At 44.6% G+C, this 20,232-nt stretch overlaps 1 protein-coding gene across 1 annotated transcript; it reads left to right on the top strand.

Annotated features, from left to right (window-relative positions):
• The first annotated feature begins 15,770 nt into the window (after positions 1-15,770).
• Positions 15,771-19,311, top strand: ccn2a (cellular communication network factor 2a). Its single transcript, XM_061753807.1, has 5 exons — positions 15,771-16,002; positions 16,079-16,295; positions 17,007-17,261; positions 17,365-17,576; positions 18,240-19,311. The coding sequence occupies exons 1-5, from the start codon at positions 15,931-15,933 to the stop codon at positions 18,534-18,536; spliced, it is 1,053 nt and encodes a 350-aa protein (XP_061609791.1). The 5' UTR covers positions 15,771-15,930; the 3' UTR covers positions 18,537-19,311.
• Positions 19,312-20,232: the final 921 nt, after the last annotated feature.

Below are 20,232 nucleotides of genomic sequence, written 5' to 3'. Positions count from 1 at the left end.
AGAAAACAAAAGGCAAACCGTAAAACTGCTTAATTTTCATGTAAGCAGCAACTGGAACCTGCTACAAGTAAATTCACCAATAAATTAATGATTCCCAACAACAAAAAAGTGCATGTTAGGAAAATACTGTAAATTTAAAAAAAATGCATATGTAAGAACATGTAACGGCGTCAATCTTTTCATTTTACACAAGTGCAACTTGACAACTGAACTTACAATACTGGAAACCCGCTACAATTAGCAACGGAATCACTATTCTGTATTAAATCCAAAATACATATACTGCCACACCTAAAGTTAAACATTTCGTACAATTCTGACCAAAAACGTGACTAAAATCACACAAAAACGTCATTGTCATCAACAGATTTTTCAACTTTACAAGTTCCACTTGATATATTTCATATTTAATGCAGAATAGGGATGTTCAGCCTGTATATGCTACCCTTGGGTCAAATTCTTCAGAACTTTAATTTTGACTGTCATAGCAATGCAGATGACTCAGTTATATCTAGCAGTGTCTACAGATGACTGTAGATCAATTGAGGTGTTGTGTCACTGTCTAAAACAGATAAATAACTGGATGAGCCAAAGTTTTCTTCAATTAAACCACAACAAAACTGAGATAATTGTTTTTGGCAATAAAGAAAAGAGGATTGCTCTTAGTAAATACATGGAGCCACTCTCTTTAAAAACCAAAGAACAAGTCTGAAACCTTGGTGTTCTGATAGATTCCGACCTGACTTTCAACATTCATATCAAATCAATTACTAAAACTGCCTTCTACCATCTAAAGACCATATCCAGAGTGAAGGCTTGCATGTGTCAAGCAGACCAGGAGAAGCTCATCCATGCTTTTATCTCAAGTAGACTTGACTATTGTAATGGTCTTCTGACTGGACTCTCTAAAAAGAGCATTAAACAGCTGCAGCTCATTCAGAATAGCTGCGGCTCGGGTTCTGACCAGAACAAAGAGGTCAGAGCATACTACTCCAATTCTAAAGTCTTTACACTGGCTTCCAGTCAGCTTTAGAATAGATTTTAAAAATTCTGCTACTGGTCTATAAATCACGAAACGGTTTAGGTCCTGAATACATGAATGAAATGCTAATGGAATATAAACCCAGTAGGGGTCTGAGATCGACAGACTCAGGTCAAATAGTGGAGCAGAGAGTCCAAAGCAAACATGGTGAAGCAGCATTTAGCTATCATGCTGCACACAAATGGAATAAGTTGCCAACAGAAGTGACGTCAGCCCCAAGTGTGCATGTTTTGAAGTCCAGGTTAAAAACTCTTCTGTTTTCCCATTTTTAGAGCATTTCCACTTTTAAATATTTCTTGCACTGTGCGCTATTTTAATTGTATTTGTATTTCTTTCCCTCTTTGTTTTGAATATTTATAAGCTGTTTTTTTCTCTTAGTTTTTCAATGCTTTTAATCATGTAAAGCACATTGAGTTACCTTGTGTCTTAAATGCGCTATATAAGTACATTTGCTTTGCTTTGCTTCAAATTCACAAATGAACATGAATTGAAGTGACATTAGTTTGGTCTAATGTCAAAATTTAAATCCTCAGGCATTTGAAATGGAAAGAATTGTAATAGCAGCACCATCTGGAAAAATCTGTTTCAATTGTAGCTGCGTGATATTAGTTTTGATTTTGCGTTGCGCTGATATTCACGTTAATGTGAGTAGTTAACTGGTAGAAACGTACTGCCGGAAGCATATGGCTCGCCTTGATGTCCGCCGGCGAGAGGCTGAGCCGCACTGTGTTTGTTTATGGCCCACCCTTAACAGAACGCCACTTAATTGAAATTGCTCGACATGATCAGAAAAAAAAACATCCTTCGTTGCTAGCGTACTTTGGCTCAGGCGCCCAGAATAAAAACAAGTCTTAGCTCCTCACAAAGTCAACATAAATGTTCAGAAACACTGCTAAATGACACCATGTCCATGCGTCCATCTCGTTCCTGACACTTAAATATTTCTCCCCCTGGCGTGACATGTTTCTAACCCTTTACTGCTCCATTTCCAGTAAGCCGAGGAAATGCCTTCCCTGGGCCAGGCCCAGTAAAATGCCACATATAAAGGCGTCCCCTTTTCCAAATGGGCCGCTCTGAAAAGCAACTCCTCGCGTCCCGAACATCCCGCACCTGCATAAACACGGCCGGCCGAGGAGCGCTGAATGGCCGCCCTGCCAGACGCATTAAAGCAAACATACCTGGGAATGCTTACCGTGAGAAGACGAGAATACGGTCGACCGCAAGAGGCCAGCGTACAAGAGCGGCCTTTTCAATTTGGATCGTAAACGCGAATCAAAGTCAGTGTGAAAAGTGGATTTAGGCTGTAAAGCTGCCAAAACCTTGGGAGTAACACAATACAGGATCAGTGCGAGGTTCTGCACTAGGGGCAGGAGGCATAGTGCCCCACCAGATGCAGCAGATTGTGCTATTATTATTCTTTCTAATTCAAATGCCCCTGAGACCAAAATGAGTATAAAAATAGCAATTTGAATCCTTACTCTGTTATAACTCATTCAATGCCAGCCGTTTTTATACCAGAGCTCCTCCTATCGACAGCCATTTTCAAACCAGAGTTCCCCATATTGCCAGCCATTGTGACTGATCCTTCCGGATGCACAGGATATTGTCTACTGTGACAATACAACCACCAAACCTATCAAAAGAGAGAGTAGACTCTCTTTTTTCACCACCAAAAAATTTTTTTATTTCTTTCCGATCTTTAGAAATTAGCAGTAGAATACGGGTTGGTTTCACCAAAAACCACGGTTTCTGACCGAAAAGCAGAGAAAAGGAGCTTTTTGTCAAAAGAAGCATATCAAGCGGAAATCCACTTTGACATGAATATTTTTTTTTGCTTTTGTGACACCTCAAGCTTCTACACAACAAAAACAAGACTGAGAAATGGCTTTTGATGGCAAATCGGTGGCGACGAGGCAAATCTTTGTTCGGAATCTTGAAATGTACATTGGGACCGTCGTAAAGTGAGGACCGCTGTATTTGTACCTTAATCGGATACGCAACTTATGCCTGGATCAGACGACAAGACAAATTTGGTCTTTTACGATTGCACTATGTCAGACTACTGCCATAAAATCTTGCCGTATCTGGGTCAGGCAGTGGCAACGCTACACGACATGTAGAGCGATACCCCCGTATCCCGTCTTTTACGATCACTGGGCTTTATCTTGTCAAATCAAACACTGACTGGGAGGCGTGACCAGAAAATGTGTCACCTTTCACCGCAACCGGATACAAACGTTACCATGGCAACAACAAGTTCTTGTCAAACAATGTTGGGGAAAAAAGACCGAAATGGGGGAAAAAAAGTCCGCTATCACCGGGTGCTTCGGAGATGACGTTTTTTTGGGGTTATCTGTATACTGTATACATACTTGTAATAGGGTTGCAAACAACACGTAGCAGCTAGTGCTAGCTAGTGCTATCACTAACATTTGTATGTAAACATGGCGGCGTTCTGCCGAATCATGCTCGAAAGCTTCGGTAAACATTGATGTGTGCCCGTGAATAAATGGCAACGGCGAGCTAGGGATGCGAATGCGTTACACCATTGCAATACGCAATCCTGTTGGTCGAGGTCAACGCGCGCTGTCAAACATGCAAATGCCACACAGAAATGCCAGAGCAGAGATTCGAATCCCAGGACTTTGAAGCTGACCTGCTAACCACTAGCTAACTGTGCTGCCTATTCCTGTGTCCAGGATACTGGATTTACAGGAGTCTTTTTAAAAACAGGCAGCAGACTGTTTAACACATCAGTGGGGAAAACCAGTTGGGAAAATGGTGGGATAATTGGCTAGTGTCAATTATTTAGGTGTAAAAGTGTGAGAACGGGGCCTGTGGAGACCGGCTACGCTTTGGCAGAACACCTAGCGGGTCAGACGCGCATCCCAGTAGAGGCAGACAAGGCCTCACATTCACACGCCGTCACACTACACCTCCACGTTGCGTAACGCTCGCACCGCACTTTTCAATCATTGTATGCTGTGAACGAGATCTTTTCGGACGGCGGAGAGTTTTTAGCTAAAGCAGATGAAGTTTTCCATTTAGATGTACGAGGTGCAGCTGATGAATATCTCTTGCCACGGTCTGGGGTTTAAACCGCAACGACTAAAAATGTAGCTCGAGCTTGCATAGCAACAACGCAGAAGTTATACAATATCCGGAGGCTTTAATGTAGCCACTGTTAACCCCCCCAAAAAATCTTTGTTGAGTCAGCAAATAACTTTGTGACTTCCTCAGTGGCTCGTCCTCGACCGCTGATGGAGTTGTAAGCTAACTGGAACTAGCAACAAAGCTAACAAGCTAACTTCTTCTAAAAATCCTGCAATAATGACGTAATTAAATGAAATGTAAAAAAAATAAACCGTTTCTGCCACATTTTGTTTCAATTTAATGGACGCTGTGCTGCTCCTTATAATGGCGTCAATTATTTGCATTTCGCCTAGTACAGCATAGCATCGCTAGATATGTAAAACCTGTAGGAATCGTAATCGAGGCAGGTAGCTATTTGGATGATGATCCAAATTAGGATTGTTTGGCCTTGATGGAGGTCTGTGCTGCGTAAACATCGCCAAATGGACAAAATGGGTCACCCGCCGCTCGTTTACCACCTCCGTACGACATATTAGCTCATGTCGTGAGCGCCCTTGAGGTCGGAGAGGCGTGTGAAACTTTTGACAGCGAGCTGAGCGACGCCGCCGTCCTGCGTCATCACTTCCTCCTCACCTCACCGAGGAATCCGCCGTCACCCTCCCTCTGTCTCGTTCCGTGTTGTTGCGAAGACCCCCGTGTTTGCTACATCACATTTTCCACTGCCGGGCTGCAGCTGACGGCTCGGAGGTGGAAAAGAACACTCCGTTATCGTGAGCCGTATTGGATTCGTATCGATTTTAATATTTATGTGAAGGAAGTAGAGTCTGCTATGAATGGTTCACCAGCATAGAAACTTTTGACAGCGCACCATACTATGTTTAAAGTAATAATTTGCTCAATAGAGTTATCGTGGAACCTCACTGTAACGCAGGGTCAAACTGTCGTAAAACCCTGGCGGGAGGCTTTTCGAGGGTCCCTAAAATCCCCTTCTTGTTGACGCCGCGTGAAACAATGACTACGAATCCAGCCGATACAGTGATACGATGCAGAAATGCAAGCTACATGTCAGCGGAAGAATACAAGTCGACTTGGACGATAAGATCCCAGCTGGTCCCCGAAAATGTCCTCTAAAGTGAGGACGTGGTCGCGCCGTGCTTCTAGTTGATGTGACTGAACCATGACTAAGAATCGGGTGGTTATACCATGCAGAAACGCGAGCGCCGATGTTTTCGCAGAGCCGTGCGAAAAGCGTCTAGTACCAAAACGACCCCGCAGTGATCTCCCCGGCTAGCTGACGCACAGACGGAAGGACGCGTCGGCTCGGACGGCTCGGGTTGAGCGTTAGTGTTTGGCCTTGTAGCTCACACTTACACGAGGGAAAGGCCCAGACAGGGAGGGGTCCTTTTTAGGCACTGTGCAAAAAAACCCCAACGTACTGTATCTGGAAGCAATTATAACGGAGCATGCGAACAATGCCGGGTAGGCGGTTGCAGTTTTATTCAGTTTTACACATGGAGATGAATGACTTCCACATACTTCCATGGCATGTTTTTGATTTAAGTTAGATCATTCTTAAAACATTTTAATGTAAATAATTGTAAAAAATGCTGCCTTGAGATACACGTTTAATTTGTTCCGTAACTCAAAACATTTCAAATCATCTTTCCCCATTGAAATGAATGGCAAAGCCATTGGTCCGTTCTAAACAAAGATATTTTTGTAATGTGTTTTTTACAAAGGAAAATACAGTAGAACTCTATTTTATTGTACTTAAGTACCAAATTGTAGGCTGACCGTTTTTCGGTTTTTCAAAAACAGGACACGTTAGAGTGGTTTATGTGAATGTAGTTTTTCCAAGTGGTGTACTGTAGCATTTCTTCTAAAGAAAGTGCGGCGGAACAAAACATGTCAACTGTGATAGTAAACTCCTGGTTTGATGTTTTAGGAAGGCCCCAAGAAGTGGACATGTCCTTCGAAAAAAAGGAATGTTGTGAGAATCCCTAAGATACAGTTAATGCATTCAGAAATGCAACCACGATGGCAGTGGAAGAACACATGTTGACTGATGTAATAGGCCCCAAAAATGTGGTCACTTGATGCTTCTTGTTGATGTCGTGAGTGAATCCAGCGGTTACAGTTATGCCATGCAGAAACGCAAGTAACATGCAGCAGAAGAATGCATGTGGACTGACTTTGGACACTACTTTCGTTTTAATGTCACCAGTGAACTATGACTGAGAATCCGGTGGGTAGATTATTGCTTGCAGAAATGCAACCACGATGGCAGTGGAAGAACACATGTTGACTGACGTAGTAGGCCCCAAAAATGTGGTCACATGGTGCTTCTTGTTGATGTCGTGAGTGAATCCAGCAGTTACAGTTATGCCATGCAGAAACGCAAGTAACATGCAGCAGAAGAATGCATGTGGACTGACTATGGACACTGCTTTCGTTTTAATGTCACCAGTGAACTATGACTGAGAATCCGGCGGGGCGATTATTGCTTGCAGAAATGCAACCGAGAGCGCAGTGGAAGAATACATGTCGACTGCCGAGCGCTGTTTTTCGGCAGCAAAAGAGTCCTCGGGAAAGAGGACGTGAGGTCACCATTGCTGTTGCAATAGGGCAACTTAATATTGGGCTCCAGAGCAACGTTGAACCTTGGACGTGTAAATCTAAACACTTTAACCTCAAATGTGCCCTTGTCCATCTTTGGCAGGATCCCATAAAAACACATCCTGAGTTGCGGTTGCAACTTCCTCTGTGCGCACTGCGGGTCAAGTCGCGCACAAAACGGCTTGTCAGTAATTAGCGCGTCCGCGTTCAGGTCGAAGTTAACGACAGTTTGGGCACGCTGCAGGTACGCGGGCAAACTCGACATGAATGCCGCGATGACAGAAAAACAACACGTTTGATATTTGAGGAATGTTAAGGTGAAAGCGTTGGCAAATCACCTGCGAAAAAAAACAGCAGATTTCAGCGTCAACATTAACTTTGGCAGCCACTGAGACAAAAGTAGCGGTGAGTGATTAAAGGCTGTGTTTTCATCCAAGGGTCTTACAGGAAGCTAATTAGCTCGGCTATGCAGTCGTGTGCCAGGCTAATAGCGGCAAGGGGAGGAGGGAGGCAGGGGGGACTCGACGTTTCTGCTGGGAAGCGGCCGCCTCAATAGAAGGAATATGTATTTGGTTCAAACGGCCGTGCGCTGGGATGCGGTCCAAATTGCCGCGAGCCGAGTCCATTTTCGCCGCAGCTGCGAAGCGCCGGCAGACTCGATCGCTTTGAAACGTTCGGATAAGTCGGAACTGCAAATATGCCGTACGGGTTTGAGGCACTGGGGCTGGCACTGATGCAAAATGTGTCAAAGGTACCGCCGCCAAGGCCAAACAATCCTAATTTGGGTCAGTAGTAAATAGTTACACACCTTCTGTATATGTTGACTCATCACTGACAGATTCAAGTTGAACCAAAGTCGTCGTCTTTGTGTTTTGTTTCTAAATACATTAAATATGGTTGAAGTGCTGAAAATGTGCAAAAACAGAAGAAATTAGTTATAGCTTATAACTGTGTTTCACCATCTCAGGTATTACTAACGAGCGCTGTTTATGGCTATTTGGTTTTCGCAGGAATTGCGAGTTAGCAAGTAATAGCTTGGCCTATTTCTAGCAAAACTTCATAGTGCAGTTAGCCATCACGCTCTGGAAAAAATGCATCTTCCCTGAAGTGTTTTGTGTTATTTGGGCGAGGGTCTCTGTTGTAGTAACCCACGCGGTCTCACGCGGCTAGCCGACGGCGAGTGGGACGACTCCACTGCCAAGTGGCCTGCTACTAGCGACTAGGCTAGTACATTAGCTGCTAGTGGGCTCGTGGACTGGCAGCAGATCAGAGCATTACAGCAATCCGTTTTTAGCACAACAGGCTTACTCAAATGTAGCTAACTCTAACTATTTTTACTCATTCTTTTCTAAAACCAGAAAATAACAAAACATCCAGACTTTGAATCTTGAGGCGATATAATGCCGCTCGGCTTCCGCAGAATGAAACACTTCTCTTAAAATTGGTTAGTAATGCGCAAAGAAATAACAGATGACCTGGTGACGGACCAATAGTAACGATTTGTGACAAAAATATGAACTTGACCATATCTGGACAAATTGCAAGCATAAAATGCATAGAAAATACTAGACGTATTGTAGTGTCTGTGTCTTTAAATATGCCGTGTGACATCTGCAAGTCTTTGTGTGCTTAATAAAGACAAACTGTGAACCGCCGTGGACCTTCTATTTCCATAATTTCCGATGAGGAAAATAGCATCGCTAAAGCGAACGTGTCGGTCCTTGGGAGATTACAGTGCATCTGTGGGTGGCGACGTGTGTGGGATCGTCCCTGTGCTATATTTAGAACCCTTCTGGGGGGGTCACAGACACTGCGTGACCTCGCTTTGCATGTTTAAGGTTGAAAACAGCGGGGCGCTCGAATGGTTTCTTGCGCGTGTGAGGTCCAGGAGAGGAAGTAGTCTGCGCTCAACATGGCCTCTAAGTTTAGAAACCTGAAAAAGGTCAGTGGAACAGGCAGCGAGTCCATCTGGGACCCACACGACGGCGACCACCTGACATGCGTGCGTGTGTGCGTGCGTGTCCACGGCAGCTGAGGCGTTTGTTGAAAAAGGAACAGATTGTCGTCCCGGTGTCTGCAGTGCAAACACTAAAACAGAAGAAGTTTCCAGTGTGCCTTAGCAGCTAATCCCGCTCGCGTTGTGTCTGCATGTGTTGCCATGCCTTCTGCAGCTATTGCGAGTGTCCACCTGCGTGCTGCCTTCAGGGGTGTCATACTTCCACGTCATAGTTCTGGTTGCCCTGAGGGAGGGGTGGGGGGGTGGCGGGGGCGCTTGTAACAGTGAAACCACAGAAATGTAGAATTATACGGCTGACGTGCATCAGTGACTGTCGCTCTCCTTTCCCACATGCAAGGACATCACTGAGTATGGGATAAAAACCTCGTTGCTACAAAAATAGAGGTTTTGTTTCATAAAAAAACAAAACAAATAAAAAGTTGATTTGATTCCGACAATACCATGAAAATATTGGTTTGGGGTCTGTTCTAAAAAAAAAAGCTCACCAGTGATGGAACATTTTGTTGTTCTCGGAATCTTGTAGAAATGACTATTGGAAAAATGTAAACACTGGCAGACATTTATTTAGTAGAAATAAAGTGTTGCATATGAATATTGTTAGATACAGTAAATTTGAGTAAGCTTGTTTTGTTAGAAATAGATCGCTGTAATACTTCGGAACTGGTCAGCCACGAAGGTGAGTGAGTGCAGATTAATTTCCGTCTTTCAAACTGCTTCGTCAGCTCATCTTTTTATTTATTACATCACTCATGGCGCTAAGACCTTCGAAAAAGAATTTGGGAAGATGATGTGAGCACAGTCGTTTGCGTTTGTGAAGTTTTAAAGGCTTTTTGTTTGGCGGGGGGCGGGGGGGTATAGGTGAGAGCGCAGACTTTGATACGGACAGCTGGCGACGTCCTACCATTTTAATCAAGGGCGACATAATAAAGTAGCCATTTTTGAGCATATTCAATTATGGATTTTGTTGGTCTCAGTATGTTGCCGATTTTCAGCGGGCGGGTCAGGAATGTGTCCCCCGCAATAAACGAGGGTTCACGGTAGGTAAATGCGGGAATAGCGACGTTATTATCATTCTTATGGCTCGTTTCAAGAAATTGTGGCAAACTTCCAGGGGTCACATCAAATGACGCGGAGGGCCAGATCTGGAGCCTGTCAAAGGCGCTTTGTTCCGCACGGAGGTGTAAGGGATCTCACCTCCCTTGTTAGCGGGCAACAAAAAGACCCTCCCTCAAAAAATGTGCCTAGCTCAATGATTAATGAGGAAGCATTGCACCCAAAAATGCGAGCGAGCTTCCAAGTGTGTCCCGGCGGAACGGAGACGCCGGGGTATATAATATATCGCGGCCCATTAAAGTGCCGTAATTCAAGACGCGGTCTGAAGAAGAAGAAAAAAAAGTCGGCGGCTGGGGTGTCATGCATGTTTCCAGTCTGGACGTTTTTCCAGCCGGCCTGCCTTTAAATAGACACTGTTTCCATCTTGACAATTCATCTGCCCACCAACACCCCCCGAGCCTCCCTCAACATTATTATAACCTGAAGCGATCGCTCAATGCCCCCCCCCCCCCCCCCCCCCCTCCTCAATTCCCCTCCTCTGTTATTACTTTCCATCCGCGCAGCTTTCCATCACTGAGTGTTTGACTCTCGCTTGTCAACTGTCAACGGAATTGTTCCCAATTAATAATTCGCCTTCCTGGCAGCGCGGTGCCCTGGTGGTTAGCACCTTTGCCCTACATTCGAGAAGTTGTAAGTTCGACTCTCCTGGAACAGATTAGTTCTCTTCATGTGATTTCCTAATAGGAAAAATGTTCGCAGACTCCAGTTCAAAGCTGTTTACTGTTAAACGCATTTGACTTTAATTTACATTCATCAGGGCTCCAGACTGTTGTTAAATGGTCACATTTTGTCTTTTCACTTGGAACTGCAACTATTGTTGCCGTCAATACCCACAACATGCGGAGGGGACGAAGTTTGCTGATAATACCGGCACTGCTGGCATGAACGTTAACTATATATTTTTAGTGTTTAAGCTGCGTAACTTGTTTATTATGTTGATGTTGTGTCGAACCTTTCTGTCCTCGCGTGGCCCCGTGATAACTGCTGTATCAAATCTTTATTTTGGGCCTGCAGGCATGACAAAACCCACCTAGCAACAACAAGTGGCGCAGTAAACGAGAGACATTATGTAGCCCACGCAAGTGTTTGCTTTCATTATATAAAAACACCAGTCGACACATTTCACTGTCTTGTTGACAGGCCCGAGAGCCGAAAGCGGCACAAAAATACGCAGGCAGGTAAAGCCATTTTCAGAAGGTGCCGTCGACACAGCGGCGGGGCATCTTTTGACGAAGGCCGCGGAAACATTCCTCCGCTGATGTAATATATAGCCCAAAGGGTAGCTGGGAGCTGATAAAACCAGCTTTAATGTGGAGACGCGTTGGCTGGCGTGCGTGGGACTCGCTCCGCTCAACAGTGGAACCTGTCAGGGCCGGCACGGGTCGTTCCAGGACACGGGACTTGTTTTGATGTGCAGGCAGCATTTTTTTCCCCATAGGAAGGACAAAAAGCCTTTAATAGATGATGTGACGACAAAAGCAAATGACGAATACATCATCTTCTCTTTCGCAAAGGTCTTGCAATGCAATGAATAAAACAAGGAGCTCGCTAAGGATTTTAATGAAGGATTCTGCTCCGTGGGTGACCAGTTCCTTCTGCTCCAAAGCATTACAGCAATCTATTTTTTTTCTTGCACAAAACAAGCTTACTCAAATTTATCACACTATTTTCACTCATTATTGTCTCAAAAAACATCGAGAGTTTCAATCTTGAGGAGACATAACGGCGAACGGCTCCCGCAGAGTGAGGGAAGAGGTGGAGTTTTACAACGCCTCTCTGGCAGGTGAGCATTTAAGAGCGTTATAGATTTGTTCTCAAGCTAGTTTTTGACACTTACAATTGGTCAATAATACGTAAAAATAACACATGACTTGGAGACAGACCAATAGCATCCATTTGTAGAAGAAATATGAAGTTGGCTATATTTGGATATAGGAGGTTTCCGCCCCACAGCGAAGATAATAATAAAAAATATAAAAACATCAAAATAGTCAACAGAAAATGTGAGTGCATCTCTTTTGTGGTGACATCACGACCCCCATCCCAGAAAAAGATATAAAGTTTTTAAATGAGTAAATATATAAAGTACATCGAAAAAAATCAACACATCCCTTTAGTTGTGTGCTTAAAAAAAATAATACTTATTTTTCTCTGATATGATTAGTGGCCGATTCTGGATTATCATTAATATCATTGTGTCTAATGAAAAGCATCTCCATATTTATTTATTTTTTTTATGACATCCAAAACACCTGTCCCAGCGTTCCATGCAATGCATAAATTATTTTATTACAACATCACTACACCATATTTGAGCGCCACAAACAAATGATGAAACTATTTTGCAGATTAAATGAGATAAATGTTCCCTTTGTTTAAATTACCCGACTTAATCTTCCTTCTAACCACCACTATAACGTCGCAATTATAGAAACCATCAATATTCAAGGAGGCAATATAAGCCCGTTGAATTGTGAACGTAGTAGAAGTTACTCGGGCCCGCACGACTGATTGCGAAGGCCCGGCAGATTACATTAACATGACAACACAAACAAGCTGAAATCTGATTGGCCAAAGAAAATCTAACTTCCGTACACGATAGAAACGCTATGAAACGAAGAGAGTACACTGTTGGGAATACAATTTCATGGAACACGTATCAGAATTCCGGCGCTAAATCGCCACCTCGCAGTTGATTGCATTAATGAAGCCTGAGAGCAAAAATGAAACATGCGGATATGAAAAGTGCACAGTTAGCGGTGAGAAGTGGTGACTTCAGCACCGAGAAACGCGCAGGCGACCACACAGGGGCCTCTCTGTCGTGGCGGCCTCGCTGATGACATCACCGAGCGTGGCGGGATACAAGAGGTGCACTTTCCGCACTTTTTCGAGTGCGTCGTCAACCGCCGCACCCTGGCCCCTGGCACGGCGCCGCCTGCCGACTTCACAGGTGCCGACTACATTTAGACGGCTCGGTGACGTCACGCGGCGAGGTCGTGACCGAAGGCGGATTCGGGGGAGATTGTTTGCTCCGCTGCTATCGGCACTTTTACTGGGAGTGCTGCCTGAGTGTATTAAATGTTATGACTTTTACAGACTTGTCTCACCTACTTCTGTACTTGGTCGTCATTTTAATCCTATCCACACTTGAATACTGCCTGCTTGTATTCTGCATCGACCTATTTTGAAGTACTGAGGCAAGGGTGTCAAACTCATTTTTTTGTCACGGGCCGCATCGTAGTCATGACTTCCCTCGGCGGGTCGCTTCAAACGTGAACGCGTATACATGAAACATTACCTCATATACTGGAATTACATACAGTATACACAACACATGGATGAATAGCCAGTTTTGAAATCAGAAGCTGTTTTTCAACTATTACATTTCTTTTCAAAGGGGGATTGGTAACAAAAAAAAAAAAAATGCTTGCAAATATCTCAATGGTATTACACCAGAACACAATGAATGAACACAATTTTGATTCGCTTTGGCGGGCCACATAAAATGATGTAGCGGGCCGGATCTGGCCCCCGGGCCACTAGTTTGACACCAGTGTACTAAGGTATTTCTTAACGCGTGCTCTCACTCTCTCGCTGTCGTGTCACGTGACTTCGCGCGCTCAGTTCTCCAAATAAGAGGCAAAGCGTGTTTTCTGCAAGCGGTTTATTTTTTCACTCGCAGTCAAACTGGCGCGTAAAACAAAAGAAATGTCAGCAACATTTTACAGCGGCACCTCGGTGTTCGTGATTAATCCGTTCCAGAAAGTCTTGACTAAAACCGAGCACAAAATCCAAAGCAATAGATTTCCCGTAGGAAATACTTTCAATCCAATTAATCCTTTAGTTAATAAGTATAGCGGGCGGTTGAATGTTTTCTCCTTCTTACGAGCTGAGGCTGTCGCTCGAAGCGGATAACATTTTTGCATATTGCGGCTTTGGCGAGGTGAACTTTTGCACGTAACATGTTTTGGACGGCATCCGCTCCGCAGTCAAGCTGCTTCCGTTCGATATCCGCGGGTTCAAGTTCAGGCGACCCTTGCGGCCGCGATGACTGACGGGACTCGCGTGCGCACGCACAATTTTGTGTTGCGTCCTACTGTGCCCGTCCAGAATGCGAAGAGAGAACATATCCATATTAGGAAAAAGAGCAGGCGGCCTTATATGGCAAGGCTTCCTGTGAATAGTAACGAGCCTGTCTGCTGGCTCTCCTCGCACATTCCTGCTGCTCCAGGTTTCTTCTTTTTTTTTTTCTTCTCATTTCCGATGTGCTCGCTGGCTGGCTGGCGATGGAGTAGTGCTGCCTTTCATAAGAGTCTCGCCTGGTGTGTGATTCCCCCCCCCCCCCCCCAACCCCTCAAAAAAAAAAATACACAAACCTCTGTCTCGCCTTTTTCCTCAAGTACTACTTAAACCTGGCCCGGGAACACACTGCACCTGGTCTTTGGTCTTTTCAAGTCACACTAGAAGCTCATTAGGCAGGTGAGCGGAGAACAAGGAGAGTTATTCCCGACAGTATGGCCGTACTGTACCGTACGTGCTCGCCGCGCCGCGGCTGCTTTTTCACTCAAATCGCTCTCTGGCCGCCATGTTTCCTGACGAGGCAAGCTGAAAAACAGGCCTCCAAAGGTTCATCTTGTTCCAAACGTACTTCTTTTATGTCAGCCGACATACTTGACACGGCGCTTTCCGAGCGGACCGCACGTCAAACAAAAAAAAAACAACACGTCCGCATGCGGGAACATTAGTGGGATTTATGACTGAGGTTCGAATGATTTTAAAGAGCGAGTTCATCCGTTGTACTCGTGACGCCGAATGCGTTCAAATATGACATCAGAGCTTGATTATTTTCGCAGGCTTGAAAGTCGGACATCATTAGTCACTACTAGCTACTACTATTAGTGGAAAGTTTAGGCTACTGTATATCCAGCATTGCAGTTCATGACTTGCGGTCCCACGATGTGACATTTTTTTCCAAGGGATTTTATTTCTATTTTAGTTTTGTTTTAGTTTTTCTCGTATACTTCCTTCACATGTGGGAAAGGAGAGCCACAGTTTCCGTTGTTCGTCAACACCAAAAACACACTCGCACTTAAGCTGCTGTGGGCCACAGCTCACACCCCGACACTCGCGCACAGTCTTGCCGATGTCGGACGACACCCCGCCAAGCCCCGCCTCTTAAAGGCGCAAACGTGCACGCAGGCATGACAGCATTTTCTACGCATTTCATGCTTGCATTTTGTTTTGTGGTGTTGAGAAACACACGGAACGTTATTTTGTAAGGGACAGGAAGTCTCATCACGGACTTAAAAAATGCGAAGCGCGGACGTCCTAAACCGCCCGTGCGATAACGTAGCGATTCACGCGTCAGCGATGTCGTGACGACGCCGGCTGACAAAAATGCCCCCAGACAGAACCGCAGCATCCCCAGAGTCCGAGTCCACCTTTTTGATGGCTCTCCAAGCCCCACACTAACGACTTTGCTTTTGATTCATTCATTCATTTAGTTTCTTCCTTCTCATGTGCCGCCTTTCCCTTTTGAAAATGAATATTTATCGGCTTTGTGTTTGTGAAGTCAGCCTTCAGGAATTCCCAGTGTGGGGTCCCGGGCCTCCTCTGAGCAGACTTGAAACTTGGCGTTCCACATGAGCGACAGTTTAGAGAGAGTGAGGTTGCTGTTGTTTGGCCAGCTTCCTCCTCCTCCTCCTCCTCCTCCTCCTCCTCCTCCTCCTCGCCTTCAGACGGCAGGAATGTGGGATGTCTGGAGTGGGGGTCAGGAAGCCAGGAAAGAATGCCAAGTATGTCCATGTTTGTCCAGGGCTGCCCCTCCCACCCTCCTCCGAGGTGACGTTTTCCGCCGAGGGCCGAGGCCTATAAAGGCGGCGGCGGCGGCCAGCTCTCGGCACAACTCGGAGCGAGACCAACCCGAGCTAAACTCTAGCTTTCACCTGAAGAGCGAGGAGACGCCGAACTCCCCGAGAGACTCCCCTGACAACAGATCGACTCGATCGAGGAAAAGGAAGACTTACTCCCCTGACGGAAGAATCTTTTTATGCCCCTCAAGATGCCCGCTGTGAAGAAAGCGATTTTGCTGCCGCTCGTGTACGTCATCTTCTGGAATGCGGTAAGACTCTTTCTGCTCGCTCGGTGTCGTGTACGTTTGACGAGGCCTGCGCTAAGTCGACTGTCGTCGCGTTCAGGCTGCCGGTCAGGAGTGCGGCGGCCGGTGCTCGTGCCCCCCGACGCCCCCCGAGTGCGCCCCCGGCGTCAGCCTGGTGCCGGACGGCTGCGGCTGCTGCCGGGTGTGCGCCAAGCAGATGGGCGAGCTGTGCACCGAGAGGGACGCCTGCGACACCCACAAGGGCCTCTACTGCGACTTTGGCTCGCCCATCAACAGACGCATTGGCGTGTGCACAGGTGAGACCGCGGGCCACGTTTGATAGAAATCATTTCAACCTGGATTGAAACCGTACGTGCGTCTTCACATGTTGTACTTATTGTTGAGACTGAAACTTCCTTTGAAACTATTGATGTTGCACTTTCCTCGAGAAAAAAACAAAAGACGTCGATGAACTTTTAGCATTTGCACTTTTGCAAAACACAAGACAAGCTGTTGCTGTTCAAATTGACCTGAAAGGAAAAAAAATGGATTTTGCACTGCCCCAAAACGATTCTCAAAAACCAAAAAAAGAAGACAAAGGCACTTTGCGAAAAAGACAAGAAACTATTAATGCTGCACTTTCCTAAAAACAAACGAAAAGGGAGTAGTACTGTCCTGAAAAGAAGACAAACGAATAATTTTGCGCTTTCATTAAAAAAAGTTGTTACAACTTCATAAAAATCGTTTGTTGCACTTTCTTAAAAAGAAGAAAAAGCATTGGTGTTGCACTTTCCTAAAAGGAGAGACAACCTATTTCCTGATGTGATTTACTTAAAAAAAGAAGACAAACTATTGATTTTTCACATTCCTAAAAAGAAAACAATAACAACCCTTCCGTTATGGTTTGGGTCACAAATAAGTTCCCCACACACAGTTAACTAAAATGGGATTTTCATTTGGGAATCTTAAATTGATCTGCCAATTTACTTTCGTTTTCGGCTGAACGGATTGTTTTGTGTTGTTTCCAGCGCGCGAGAGCGCCACCTGCGTGTTCGGAGGAATGGTGTACAAGAGCGGCGAGAGCTTCCAGAGCAGCTGCAAGTACCAGTGCACGTGCCTGGACGGGGCGGTGGGCTGCGTGCCCCTGTGCGCCATGGACGTGCGTCTGCCCAGCCCCGACTGCCCCGCCCCCCGACGCGTCAAGGTGCCCGGCAAGTGCTGCGAGGAGTGGGTGTGCGACGCCCCGCAGCACACCAACAGCTTCATGGGCTCCGTTCTGCCCGGTGAGCCGCTCGCCCGTTAATCTAATACCCGCCCTGATCCCGTTCGAATGAGCCGGACGGGTTTGCTAATCTCGGTGTTTTCTTCCTGTTTTTGCGCGAGCAGCTTACCGCCAAGAGGAGACCTACGGCCCAGATCCGTCCACGATGAGGGAGAACTGCCTGGTTCAGACCACCGAGTGGAGCGCCTGCTCCAAGACCTGCGGCCTGGGCATCTCCACCCGGGTCACCAACGACAACCGCGAGTGCCGCCTGGAGAAGCAGAGCCGGCTGTGCATGGTGCGCCCCTGCGAGTCCCACCTGGAGCAGAGCATCCGGGTCAGTAGCTGTGCTCCCTTTTTAAGTCACAACAGGCGCAGACGCAGCCTATTACAATCAGGGGACTTTTTTTTCCCCCATGCTAAAATATAATTAAATACAATTGGGATTGAATTTGCAACCTAAAATACAAGTCAAATAAAATACTAATGTGCAATTTTTCCCCCCCACAATCTAAAATGAAATAGAAAAAATATATTTGAAACAATTAAAATACAATGCAATGCAATGAATACAATTGTTTTGCTACCTTATATGAAATAAAATACTACAATTTTCTAATTTAAATAAAATACAATCTTCTGATTTTATTTGCAACCTAAAATATAAATAAAATACAGTACAAATATGTGCCTTTTCTTCTGTAATTTAAAGTAAAATAAAATATAATGTTTTCACAATCTCACAAAAATTGTGATTTCTTTTTTTTTTTTTTTTTTTTTTTTTTTTTGCAACATGACAAAAATGGGAAACATTTTTTTTATTTTGGCAACCTAAAATGAAATTAAAGGTTAAATACTAACCCCCCAAAAACACAAATCATGTCTTTTTCACAACCTAAAATAAAATCTAATTCAGTAGAATGAAATGCAATAAACCAAAAAATAAAATGTTAAAATATTGCCTCAAAATTAAATGTATTTTTTTGTATTTCCTTATAAGAAAGGGAAAAAGTGCATCCGCACGCCACGCCTCTCCAAGCCCATGAAGTTCGAGATCTCGGGCTGCACCACCACCAAGTCGTACCGTCCCAAGTTCTGCGGCGTGTGCCTGGACGGCCGCTGCTGCACCCCCCACCGGACCACCACGCTGCCCATGGAGTTCAAGTGCCCCGACGGGCAGGTGATGAAGAAGCACATGATGTTCATCAAGTCGTGCGCCTGCCACCACAACTGCCCCGGCGAGAACGACATCTTCGAGTCCATGTACTACAAGAAGATGATGGGCGACATGGCGTGAGGGCGCCCGCCCGCCGAGGGGCCGACACCGGCTTTTGTGACTTGAAAACAGAACTCATCTCGCAGCTCCGTATATACACAAGCCTCATTTTTGTGCTTGCTTTGTCGAAGTAGTCACGCACTTTTTGTGTCGTGTGTATTTGTGCGTGCAGCTCTGTGCACTTTTTCAGACAGAGGGTGAGATTCCTGCACTAATAATATTGTGGAAAACACGCCCCGTCCAGTTTTTACTGTATTTTTTATTTTTATTTTTTTCTTAAATCTAAATCTTGACCTCCCCTCTAAATGAGGTGTACGATGACTCCCCAGCCAACCAGACCTGCAAACGTAGCACACCACAGCGGGCCACTGTCCTATATGTGCGTGCGTGTGAGCGTGAGAGTGCGTGTGCATGTGCGTGTGTGTGTGTTGAGCACAGGCCCGAATGTGGGTCTTGTCCAAAGGTCAGCGTTTCCGTCCGGACGCGAGTGGGCGTGACCACGGCACTGAGAAGAATGAAAGATTACGAGACGAATAAGAAGGGAAAAAAAAGGACTGGAAGAATTGTTAGTTCATTCCAAGAAGAAACATGTAAATGATGTATATGTTTGTACAGTGTAAGTTAATTTAAAAGCCTAAATTGTTCTGTGCTTTTTCCAAAAATGTATCAATTTTTTTTTTTTTTTTTCTTTTGGACAGCAGTATTTTTTACTATTTTATTGAGCAGTGTGACAGATTGTTACATGTTTTGCCTTGTAGCTGGAAATAAAAAAAAAAGTTATATTTTTTGATACAAACCCGTGTCTCTGCACTTCGTTCTTTTCCCGGCGAGTTAAATTTACATTCCAGACATCCGAAGTCGGTGGACTGGCGACACAAAGAATCTCACAACTCCTATTATTTATATATGTCATAAGCTTGCACAAGCGATCTTCCAAATACAGTATTCCTTTGTTTATCACGGACGGTCACGTTCCAGAACACTCCACGATAGATGAAAAGCCACAAAATAGCGACAATATATTTCTTTTCTTATTTATATATATTTTAGAGCTTTATGCATAATACCAATACAAGATATGCATTTGAAGTGCAGGTATTATCTTTGTCCACTTGGGTTCGCCATCACATTCGACACTGTAGTATCTGTGACTTTTAATGTGTGTTGCTTTAAAAGGCGAGTGACGTGACCCCGGGGACAGAATACGAATGAAATTGCTCGTTTGTGCTCGTGTGTAGAAACATCAAACCGCAATAATGAACATTGTTCAATGTGTAACTCAAAAGTAATTATTATCCGCATGAAGGCACACTTTGTGGTCAAGATCTTTGGCTCGCGTTACGTTCTGCAAGTGTACCGAATGAATTGTGCAACGTATGTACAATTTAAAAAGGGGCAAATTCAATCACAGAAAATTGTCTTTTCCAAAACCCAAAACGAGATAAAATTCAATAGAATAAAATATACAAAATTAAAATATGCAATGTTAAATATGACACCACATAAAGATAAGTCATATAGCATATTTTGTATGTGTATGTGTGTATATATATATATCTATATCTATATATATTGATATTTTCACTGGCTACGTATCAATGTTGCACACATAATAATGTTAAATGACATACATATTGTTATATAAAAGTTCGAATGTAACACTACAACTACAATAATAAACACATTATTCAGTGAATACCTCAAAAGTGAGCTGTAT

The sequence above is a fragment of the Phyllopteryx taeniolatus genome, chromosome 18 (assembly GCF_024500385.1).
Source record: "Phyllopteryx taeniolatus isolate TA_2022b chromosome 18, UOR_Ptae_1.2, whole genome shotgun sequence".
Lineage (NCBI taxonomy): Eukaryota > Metazoa > Chordata > Actinopteri > Syngnathiformes > Syngnathidae > Phyllopteryx > Phyllopteryx taeniolatus.
Note: the sequence above shows the minus strand (reverse complement) of the source record. Positions and strands in the feature narration are given on the sequence as shown.